The 12,544-nt window shown below is 39.3% G+C and overlaps 1 protein-coding gene across 1 annotated transcript in view; it reads right to left on the reverse strand.

The window, feature by feature from the left end:
- NDUFS4 (NADH:ubiquinone oxidoreductase subunit S4) overlaps nucleotides 1-5,327 on the reverse strand; it is a 47,326-nt gene extending 41,999 nt beyond the window's left edge. The window contains exon 1 of the mRNA XM_010395260.4: nucleotides 5,189-5,327. Within this exon, the coding sequence (XP_010393562.1) occupies nucleotides 5,189-5,274 (86 nt within the window). The 5' untranslated portion in view covers nucleotides 5,275-5,327. The remainder of the gene's footprint in view (nucleotides 1-5,188) is intronic.
- Between the last annotated feature and the right edge of the window lie 7,217 nt (nucleotides 5,328-12,544).

The raw sequence follows: 12,544 nt of genomic DNA on the forward strand, positions 1-12,544 counted from the left end.
CAAAAAACTTGCTGGAATTTTATTCCAGATTTCAGCTTACAGTAATGATATTATGTCGTAAGATACTGTGATTCACTGTACTTGCTCTGATACATATTAAAACCAAAACTGATACTTAAAAGAAAATTGTCAAATTCCAGCCAAATACATATTTTAGAAGCCAAATACATTTTTTTCCCTAGTGAATAACCAAAATGAAACTATCTATAAACATCACTTATACAGGTAGGGCAAGACTGCAAAAAGGCTGCTCTTTCGCCTGGTCTTATCTTTAAATTTTATCCCAGATAATCTCTGCAGATGATATCAGTCACCGGAAATAATTTTAACAAAGATAAATGCTACAGACTAATTTTTACTAATGAAAACCACAGCTTCTGATGTGTCTGAGCCTGACAACACCACACATACTTTTATATGTTGTGTGGGATAAAGTAAGCAGCAGACATGTATTACATGTGGATGAAATAATAAATAATACAATTTCTGCAACATGCCACCTATTCCAGACTTGACAAAAAACCTCACACTGGCTAGCACTAACACTGGCCAAACAGTGCTTCTATTAACCAATTCAGTCAGGGCTTTGTGCATCTTTAAACAGCTCTCTCCTCTACCCAGATGCAGGAAGTCTACTAAGCCCTGTTTTAGCACATGGTTTGGTATTGGCATGCAACAAAAAGGTCAATATTATTTCATGAAAGAAAACAAACAAACCAAACAATAACACAAAAGAGTAAGCTAGTGATCTTGCAGATTTTTTTTTTAAGTTAGTAAGCATTTTATCTATTCTCCATGGAAGGACAGGATAAAAAACTAAGACCTGAGTTTTTTCTGTTTTAGAAGTCCTTTATTTTGCCACAAAAATGGCTTCCCCCTCATTTTCCTGAGGGGAAGCTTGCTTATGAAGACAGTAACTGAAAACTGAGATGTAAATGGCATCCCAGATATCCTCAATTTCTTGAGTATGAATTGAATAACAGGCTTTGTGCTACACAAGTATCCATAATTGTTTGCTTTCATAACCTCAGATATGCATTTACGATTGTATCAGGGACTAAAGACATGTCTAAGGCCTGCCATATTTGGTTTGCTATTGTACACATGGACAAGATAATGTAAAAGAAGACCTTATTGTTAGTTGGTAAGACTACCCTTCAGAAATGAAACTATGTATCAGTCACCTGGTGGGATTCATCCTGTGAAAGAGGAATAATACACAGTAAAGCCATTGTTGGCATGGAGGTGTGATCATGGGCTGTTATGACCTCATCTCATGCACTGGCCCCATGTGAGATAATATTGAAACTGGCCACTCCTGAGGAGGAGATATAATGTGTGATTCTGGGGTGGAGGGGAGAGGAGGACATGATGCATGCCATTTTCATCCAGGGGTGGCCTTGAAGGTGCACAGACTGTCTGCCCCTCCTGCCTGACCATCACACTCCATCTCCTTCTCCTGCTCAGCGGCTTCTCCAACATCCAGGGGTTGGTATGTATTTATTGCTGACTAATAAAATTGACTTGCTTTGCAATTCTGACTGTGTCTTGAGTTTTTTTGTGCATGGGCATTCTTCTGAACCCCTAACAATGATGAACCAGCAACACATTTGCTGTCTTTACAACAGCATTACAAGAGGAAAGTAACACATTTTGAAAAACCACTGAAAAGTGACATGAAAAATTCATTATCATGAAATGTTCAGAGTGTGTGGCCATATTACACCTTCACACACAAAATACTCTGCTAACAGCAACAGAAATTAATTCTGTCTCCAATACACTGTGATAGAAAGGGCTTCTCAGAAACATTCTGAAGTGGTTTTGAAACAAGTATCTGACTCCCAGTTCAGCAGAAATTTGTTTGAAGTTTTCTTTTCCCAGCTGCAACTGTCCTTATTACTAATGTAAGGAAACACTGCAATCTTTTAGGTCAAATAGGGAGAGCATGTTCAACATAATTTCAAGCCTCCTGGAAACTTCACAGATCTTACAGCATGAAAGCTTCAAAACATGATTTAAGCAAAGGATGCACTTCTGCTTTCTGAATCAGCTCAGGCATATGCTGACATTTGAAAGGCTCACCACCACATGAAATAATGAGGGACTCAGTAACCACTGCTTAAGTGATTTAAAACAAGCACTAGGGATTTCATAAAGATAAGAGGAATGTTGCTGCATGTTCTCTTAACTTCAAACTGAACACTTATTTCCATATTGTGGAAATAACCAGTTTAGAATCATTGGGCAGCTTGGGCCATGTGTATCTTAAAGTGCCTAAACATGTCCCGATAAAAGCAGTATTTGTGCTAGATGATGTCATAAGATTTCTAAGAACAAAATATCACAAATGGAAATCAGAACAGAATCTCTCTTGTAACTCTTGAAAAGTGACTGTATTATTTTTTAACTGAAGTTCTGAAAGCTGGAGCACTATAAAAAGCTTCACATGCAAAAAGCTGCATAAAAATGCACTGCCAATAAAACTACATCTTGAATGCTTAAAATTTAATCCTACAGCGTCCAAACAATAAGCTATATTACTCTCATAACCTAACTGGGCAAGTAACATGAAACTTACCTAAAGTTTTACGTAACAACCAAACCTTACTCTGAATCTAAGTAAACGAAAGTGTAAGGCTGGAGTGATGTAAGAATCACTCAAATGCCCTCACAGTTCACAGTTCCAGAATCTTCTTCAGTCATCTCCTAAGAACACCAATAATTTTTATTCTTAGTAATTCTAACACCTGTATTTACTTAAAGACACACATCTAGCATACTAGTATAATACATTCTTTCTACCGTTTGACAATAACAGAGATTACACCAGTAATAAATTAGACAGAAAATACTTCAAATATACTCCAAAACAAAGAAACTACTTGTACCAAATTGTGTCTGTCAAAATACTTTTCTGAAAGGAAACCAGTATTGCAGGATTTATATATCCAATTGCAAGATATGCAGCAAACTACTGGCTTCTCAAAGAAGTAGTCTTTTGGATAGCTGCTGACCACTGTAATTGGAAAACAAGCTTAAGTAGTCTTTAGCAAAAGGTTCAGTTCTGTGAGTTCAGGAGATGTTAGGAGACACTAAAGCTAAAAATGGGACTTGTTCACCGTCAAACTTTGAGGCATCTATCTGTATACTGAAATTTATCTAGGTTTCTGATGAAATACAAAGGATTACATGCTCTGTAAGAACGATTATATGGTATGTAACAAAGGAAAACAAACAGTTGCATTCAAGAAGCAATAAAAAGTAGAAAAGCAACAGATACACTTTCTCCCCTCTACTTCTATCTGATTTACTACCTCACTGTGAGCTGCAAGATCGGTGAAGACATCTCGAATTTAAAACATAGAACCCTAAATCCTTTTCTATAATTATGTATGTTGATTCTCATCCCCAAGTAGGGAGACTACAGAGGCTGGTTAAGAATAAAATTTCATACAAAAATATTTTCCATATACAGATATTTTTATATAAAACAGTAACTGAGAAAAGATTGAAGTTTTAGTGCCTACTGACCAAGAAATAATTACTTTGCAAAACTCATGCAATGAATGACAGTCTTAAGCATTCCCTCATACTGCCAAAACTATCTAATTCTGAAGCGTCTTTTCCTTGTTCCATAGAAAATTTTATTCTCATTCTAACAACAAGCAATGATTACAAAGCTGTTTACAAAACTTTACGAGAAACTCATAATGCTCTCTCTCTTCTCCAAGAAACCTGCTGACCTATGATCAGGCCACTATCCTACAGAATGCGAAGCATAAGTTTCAGTCCCACTCAGGCAAATGTCTTTGACATCCCTCTTACTGAAAACACTAAGGGACACAATTTTTTTGTCTCACTCTGTGGCAAGGAAGGAACCTAAGGCACTGTTTCAAAGAAGAAATACCTACTTAACAGTACCTACCTCATACTTCCATGCTTTTCATACCCAGCCCTGCTACACCTTACTATTTTTTCCAAAATAATGACTTGAAATGTAGAATGGTTAAGATTTTAAAACAAACAAACAAAATTATTTTTAGCCTGAATCACTTGACTGACCCAGTTTACCACATGGCACAGGCAACAGTTCTGTCAGTACCATGAAGGAGGAGAAGAAGAGCAGAAACAAGCAGCTGAACATGAACAGTAAGTTTCTGCATTAGCCTAGAGGAACTCCTAAATTCATACTCACACATTTCAAAGCATTTTTAGGAGACTGAGAATTAACCTTCAACACCATAAAACAGGTGCCATTTTAGAAGGGAGGAGGCAGCAGTAACCAGTGGGACAATCAGAGCATAAAAATGTGAAAAAACAGTTAAGCTATATTTCTTTCTCAATGTATGTATATATAGATTTCTCTGTGTGTTTCTATATGCATGCATACATACACACAGATATACATACACATTTTAAAAACCCCATAGATTAAAAAAATTACTGTAACTAACCTGTATCTGTCAATACGTAAGGACTTAATGAGCACAAAAAGCAAACCCTCTAAATCAAAAGTAAAGGCATTGAGCTACATTACTTCTCCTGACTAGAGTGGGGTCTTAAAATAGCCTTAGGCCTGTGAGATGCACAAAGGTAAACACATGTACACATCTTCAGCTCACGGTTGGGTCATGTACTCGACTTCTAACACAGGTCTCTGCATTAAAGAAATAAATGAAAAAGTTCCAGCAAAGACCATAAAGCTATTTCCAATATTACTTTCAGGAAGTGAGTGAAAAAGCAGCTATTCATCCTCTGAAAAAGGTAACGTGTTTCGAAGAGGGGATGGAGAGGAAAGGCAACACGATACAGAAGAGGGTAGTGGGGTGCAAATCTCTGGGAGGCCTGCTGGCGAGGGAACGCGCCCCAGCAGCGCGGCCATGACGACCAGAAGTCGACCTCCAGGCACCACAAGGACATCGGGCGGGCGGTCACCGCGAGGCAGACAACAAGGACGGGAAAGGACACGCACGGACAGACGGGGACAGGCAAGGACACGTATGGACTGACACGGAGTAAGCCTCGGCTGGGCGCCTGCTGCCAGCCTGGCCGCCCCCCACCATCGGCGGGTCCCTACGAGCCCCCCCCCGGCCCAGCTCCCGGGGCGGCCGCGGCGGAGGCCCAGGCCCGGGACGGCCTCCTCAGGCCCCCCGGGCGGCCGGCGGGGAGCCCACGGTGCCGTTACCTGGGCGGCGGCGGGCGGAGCGCGGCCGCACCGCTCCTGGCGACGAGGCCCCTCAGCGCCGCTGACATTGAGAGATACGCCGCCATGACGCTCAGCGCAGCCGCTGGGAGACGGCGGCGCCGCGGGGCCAAACCTCCTCCGCCCGAACAGGAAACGCGAAGGCGAGGGCGGAAAGAGGCGGTGGGCAGGGCGGGCGGGAAGGAGGACTGGGATAGGGACAAGGATAGGGAGCGATGGGGAGAGCGCTCGGCAGAGACTGGAGCGAAAGGCACTGCTGGCACGGGGAGAGGGGAGAGGGCAGAGCTGACGCCCGGAGCTCCGTGGAGGAGCCATTCACGTGTTTGGGGTGCAGACGCTCCTTTTCCACAGCCGCATATTTGTCCCAGAAACATTTTCTGGCAGCGTTGGTTGTGAGGCCATTTTCTATGTGGGCACAAATTGATAGAGAGGAAATTTAGGTTAGATATTAGAAGGAAATTCTTTACTGTGAGGGTGGTGAGACGCTGGAACCGATTGCCCAGGGAGGTTGTGGATTCGCCAATCCTGGCAGTATTCAAAGCCAGGTTGGATAAAGCCTTGAGAAACCTGGACTAGTGGGATGTGTCCCAGCCCCATGGCAGGGGGATTGGGACTAGATGATCTTTAAAATCTGTTTCAAGCCGTAATACTTACTGATTCTGTGACTCTCGACGTTAGGGGACAAGCCCCAGGGCGGGCAGGTGTCTGGGCTGGCTGGTCCTCCTGCCCCTGGAGATCTCTTCCTGGGCACAGAAGCTGTGGGGACAGATATTTTTGGCCCCATTCTTTCCTATTATGTTTCTCAGACAAAATGGTGCACTCTGTACAAAGACATGGAAGTATTGGTATATCTTCTTGCGTCTGCTTTTTAGCATACTTCTTAGTTTCACTGTCTGAAATGGATTCACGTTCTTAGTTTGCTGAGTCTCTGTAAGGAAGTCTCTAACATACTGTGGCACTTTCAGGAGCTCTGTTCTATTTTAAAACCAATTCCAGCCTTACCTCCTATATTCAAGCAAGGAAGACTGACATGACCCCTAGTCTCTTGAAGTGGAGTAGTATTTATAATACATTAACTGTAAACAGGAAGTAAATAACAGTGCTCACGCCCTAGAATAATTAGGGTGCTGTGTACACGGTTAAAGACAGATTGCTATAAATCAGAAGTCAAGTATGTTTCTGTTCAGTGCCAAAAGCTCATATGACATAAACTTTCCAAAAACACATGGTGGAAAAGCAGTGTTATAGTAGGATCTGCAACATTGTGAAGAACTGAAAAGTTTTTGGTTCTGATGGTGAAAATAGATGGAATTCTTGAAACTATTCTAATTATTTTTATATTAAAAATTTGAAGATATTTTAAAAAAAGCTTAAATAAAGTTTCAACTTTAATTTTACTTAAAAAAAGAGAAAATGTTTAGAAGTTTTTTTAAAAAATAAAACCTGTGAAATTCCTACAGGAGGGGATGTTGGTTTTGACTAACTCTTTCTGCTTTGCTCCAGGAGAAGCAAGCCTTGTGCTTGATTTTGACAGCAGAGCTTGACAGGGTCAGATACAAAAATTCTGTACAAGCTAGTAAATTCAGCACTTTCGTGCCCTAAATGAAGATGGAAAAATAGTTCTAATGAAAAACTAAACAAATTTTCAACAAATATCTTCTACAGCATCAGATCAACAGAACATTAATTTTGTAAGCAACACCCTTATTTTATACAGTCCTAACGAAATGTCAGACCTAGAGCCATTATTTCATAGTCTGTGTATTAGGCAGTTGCAAGGCATTCTATACAAACTTTCCACTGTAAAATATGTAATTTTCTATTCTTTCTTCACATCAAGTATTTCTGAATTACGGGGAAATGAAAGTGTATCCTGTTTTTCCCTTTCAAAATAGCAACAATGCTGCAGAAAAAGAGAAAAGTGAAAAATCTGCTTGGGGAGCACAATAGAGAGATACAGTAACAAGAGTGATTTACAAATTTGGTGGATTTACAGAAATGAGTATTTAGAATTAATTTTTCAATCGCTAGTGAGTATGTTCAAAGTCAGAAGTAGTAAGACAAATAACAGGACTAATTTTGAAGCAATGATGAATTGGAATGGTTTATATGGGGTATGGTTTATATGGGGTAGAGGTGTCTTTTGGTAAATTCAGGTGGGAAAATACCCCAAACTTTTGAACTTAGCAGTTTTTGTCCAAAGTTTGAGAGAAAGACTTGAAAAACTGCTTCCAAATTTTTTTTTCCACAGCTGTACTAGCTGTCAGTGTAATAATGCGTCTCACATCAAAACTTCAGTCACCTGCATAGAAGACATAGTAAGAGTATCTGTATCTCACAAAATTCATTAGTTTTTCTCTTTTCCAAAATCTTTGTCCAGCACATGAGTGATGACAGCATTCACAACAACTCAGATTTACTTCCTCTGATCCAAACTTTTCTCTTTTGTGGTGCTTCATCTAGGAGGAATATTCTGTCATTTATGTGAGCAGGGGAAGATTTTATAGCTGTATAAAGGCACCAATGGTTTGGTTGCCCTTGAGGGCTCCATTGTGAACTGAGGTAAATTGTCTGAGTCTGTCTATCAGGTGACAGATTATCATAGCTCAGCTGAAGATCTTTTGGGTAGATCCAGCTTTGTATCTGTGTCTTCTTTCCCTGCCAGAGAGGAAGCCAGTGGTTTGGACAGCACATGAAGGCTCCTGTGCTTCATGTGACCTAGTTCTTCAAACTCCTGCCCTCCCTGCTGCCTCTCCTTTGGGTGGGAGAAGGACAGAGGTAGCTAGCACATGGCAGCTGGAATTCGAAGTTGCCACCTTATCAACTGAATCTTTCAAAGGAGGTTGCCAAATCCAGGAGCTGCCTCTGGCAGCTGCAGGGATAGGACGGTCCTGTGTTAGATCACGACTGATGGGTTTGAGCATGTGCACAAGTGAACGTGCTGCTAATTGCTTGCACAGCCCCTGGAACCGTTTTGACCCTGACCAATTAGCACCATCTGAAACAATGTCTGAGCACAGTCTGGGAATGAGCATGGGCCTGGGACTGTTCCTAATAAGCCGTGTGGATGAGGCCATTCTAGGTTTTGGGTTGGTTTTTTTTGAGTAGGGGAGAAGAGGAGAAAGAGTTTAGCTCCACGGATGTGAGCTGTGCCATGTAAGCTGAGCTGCATCAGGGCTACAAAAGGATTCTTAGACTGTTTATTTACTAATTTAAATGTAACCATAGCATTTGTTGATGAAGTATTTTTGTATAGTAGTCACAAAATTATGAGAGACTATTTCAAGACAAACAACCATAGCTGTCCAGAGACAGCATTTGTGGCAATTCCAAGTGCACAGTTTACCCTGAAATTAATATGCACCAACAGTCCCTTGTAGTCTGGTGCCTGAGAAAGGGAGAGACATGAATTTTTCTGTCTCCCACTACTTCCCCAGGTTTATAAGAAGACCTGTAAGATACTCCTACATAGGTCGAATGTATACTATTTTATCTGTTTGGCTTAAATGTGTGTAAATGTATTCACACATATAATACAACACCTTTTTTAATCATCATGTCTTAGGTTAAACTAATGAACTTTTGTGCATAGCAGTTTTCGAAAGTGGAGTGTGAAATGCCTCAAATTAGTTCAATGCATCAATTTTTGAGGTGACCGCAGAACTATCATTCGAAGTCAATACTTTCACAAAGGCTTAAACTTTTCATTCATAATTCTGGCTGCAAGCTGATCTTCTGTCACTGATATACTGTGAAACACTGTCCCTCAAGACTGAAACAGTTCATGTGCCAGCACTTATTGTGCTGTACGGTATGCTCAGAGTTCCTATTGTCTCACTCTATGAGAAAGCTTATTAGCTTAACTGTGCAGAGTTAGTCATATTTTCTCTTCACATATGTGAGCTGCACACATTGTGAGAATTTGAGAGCAAAATTTAACCTTTTACTTTTTTCCTGCTAGACTGAGGTTGCACAGCCTTACTCCATGCTCAACCAAACCAGTTTTGGTGGAAATAATTTCACAGTCTCAAGTAAACTACAGTTAGCAGTCACAAGTAGAGCTCTTGAGCTATTCCTTAATGTATTGTTGCTTTGAATTAGTTTGTTTTCTTCTGGGTGGCAGAGAGGAACTGTGTAGGAAACAATAGCATCAGTCTCAATCTCAACAGTCTAATGGGGCAAAGAGCTGGGAGAAAAGGGATACAAAATACAAGAAAGCTGATTATATTGTCTAGAGCTGCATGTATTCCCAGTTTCATTTTATTTGTTGGTTGCATTGATTTTACATACAGAAGCTATGACTTCAGTGTTGGATACCTCTCAGATTCTGACCCTTCAAACTAACTAAGCATGACAGCTTAACACAGACTAAATAACATTCATTTACTTTCATAGGACTAGGATTTAGTTTTTAAAATACTAAGTTTTAGAGAATTTTATTTTGAAAATTTTATCTTTGTAAAGAGCTTTCTGTGTAAGTAGTGACTCTTTTGGCTTCATTCTGTCCAAAATAATTTACTTTGCTGATGAAATATCAGCTGCACTTATGCTTGTAGGGTTTTTTTAGTATTTGCAGTGGGACAGAAACTATCCCTATGTAGTCCTTTGCAAACCTTACAAGGTTTTAGGTGTCAGGGTAAATTTAATGGGAGAATTTGTCCCAAATGTCAGTTTCTGCATTACAAGATGAGTTAGCATAAGAACATGATGTTTTGGGATTTTAGTATTTATTTACATTCTTTATATGGCAGGCAGGTTGGTAAAAGAGCTGACGGTATTCTCAAAGTCTGTTTGATTGCATATGAAATGTAAAGTGCAGTTGGAGCTGTCTGGATTTAATTTTTCCCCCCCTTTTGGTATGGGGGAATAAAATATCTCAGCTCATACAGGAGAAAAAAATTAAAACCAGGCAGAGCCAGCCTCATTGTAAGCTTCACATGCAATCAAACATCCTTGCAGAGAAACTCCCCTTCCTGGCTGCACTGCTGCCACTAGTGAAACACAATTAAAAAAAAAAAATAGAAAAAAAAAAAATCACTTTTTATACTCGCTGCTTTCAAGTTAGACATTGACATGTGAACCAAAATCTTCTTTTTAACTATTGCCCGGGAGGCCACCAAAGAATCCCAGCTGACCCCCTGCCATCAGAGTGAGTGATGGTCGGCTGCTGGTGTTGCAGCTCACTTCCCCCAGGCTGCCACCCTGAGAGATCCCACCATCCACCGTCGGTGTGAGTGACATTAGCCCACTGGGCTTTGAAAACACTTTTCAGGTCGGTCATTGCGGAGAGATAGCTTCCTTCACACACACCATCAGGGTGAGTGACGTCAGGCCACTGGGGTTTAAAATACAGACCCTCAGGCTTGCTAAGCTGACACTGCTGAGAAAACTGCTTTTATTGTTGTACATCAGCAGGGACCTCTTTGTCTTTTTTTGCATTGTTTACTTAGAAGCCAGCCTTCCCATTCCCCGACTCCCACCCCAGACAATTATTAACATCTGTAGAGTAATTTCTATGTCTTCTTTCTTTTTCTTTTTCTTTTTCTTTTTTTTTTTTTAACTGGAGGTAAAACAGATTTCAGTCTTTGAATTTTTATAGCCATCTGCTTTCTCATATGATTTTTGAAAGATCCTAGGTATGCCTGGGTGTTTCTTAGTGGAAGAGTGTATCAGAATAATAAAAGTAAAACAATTGTTAGAGATTCTAGTCCTTTTAGCTGTCCAGATCAGACACTTCTTCACTGATAATGATAGTCATTCTTCCTTCTTAGCTTTTTGTGAGGTTCCTGGAAAATGAAGTCTTCAGGAAATGTTTTCCTCCAGTCTTGAAGGAGCATGACTTAATCTGGTCCTTGTCCTTACAGTTCATGCTGCAAAAAATAAAAGATTTCTCTGTTGCCAACAATTTTAGAAGTCCATACCTGATATTTTGCATAGTTTTTGAACCCTGAGTTCAGATGATGAGATTTTAGAAGCATTCTGAAATACTAAATGGTATTTAGTATAAAAAAATCCCACCTAAACTGATTAATGTGGAACAAAAGAATTTAAAATCACCATTCTTTAATATTGCTGGAAACACTATATGATATTATAATATGTAGTGCAGTAGAAGTACCATTTTTCTGAACTCTATTTCCCTTTCATGCAAAATTAGGAAATGTTTCTTGATATATTGGTGAAAAGTAGTGATTTATTTATATCTATGAGATATATTTTTTATATATATATATATATATAATATCTAGTGTTATATCTATTTTTGTATATTCTATATTCTGTATATCTCATATATCGTTAAGATTTATATTTATATGTAAAGGATTTTAATTCCTTTTGAAAATGAGAATCATAAGTAAGCTAAATAAATACATGCATTTGAGAATTTAGGAAAATAAATTATGAGAAAGATTATCTGGTTAATTATTAATTTATTTAAAGGTAGAGAATTGTATTGAGACCAACATTTTTTGTCTAATTTGTGACTTTATTTTCCTTTCATTTACTCTATGCAATTTAAATCTCTTCCTTCACTGATCTGATCTTCATTTGGATGCACACACTTACATTATACTCAGTTTTTCACAAGAGTAGTGTTCAGAGTACCACTGCTCTGTGAGAAATTTGATCACTGTAAATAGTGGCTCACTTCAACTTGCCTATTTATTGAATGCCATCAACTACAGATATATGCTGAATAAGTCCACCTGCTTTGAAGAGGTTTTTGAGAGATTAGGGGAAATTATTGAAAATAGGTAGTATAAACACATCTTAATGGAGCAACTGTGCTGTCCAGTAAAATATATTTGAAAAAAATTTCCTTTAGCCTTATGAGAACTGAAATATAGAACAGAAATATATCAACAGTGCAATGCTAGATCAGACTAAAGTCCTTTAATGTTAGCATGAAAGTAGGCCTCAGTATTTACCACTAAAAGATGTTTCTGAGGACACTGGAGGCAAGGATGACATTCAATCTTCCACACAGAAGTTCCCATCTTAAGTAATATCCATTATCATGAAAGCTTTTCCTACTCACAGAAGTTCTTTTAAAGATGGAGTTTGAGTGAACTTCATAGTATTCTCTGGCAGTAAAACCCACAAGTCGGTTAGGTATAGTGTGGAGTATTTTAACCGTTTCTCGTAAGTCTTGAATAAGCCCCACCTCACTTTCTATAATCACGATTCTCAATGCCAGCTGCTTGTTTCCACAGCATACAAACTGAAGCAAGGATTGGACCCCAGACTTCTGCAGTTCTGGACCACAGAAAAGACTGGGAATCAAACTTCTGTGCTATAAAATTTGCAGGACATTTTAAGAAGTGCTTTTCTGTTTTC

Source organism: Corvus cornix, chromosome Z (genome assembly GCF_000738735.6).
Source record: "Corvus cornix cornix isolate S_Up_H32 chromosome Z, ASM73873v5, whole genome shotgun sequence".
Taxonomy (NCBI): Eukaryota; Metazoa; Chordata; class Aves; order Passeriformes; family Corvidae; genus Corvus; species Corvus cornix.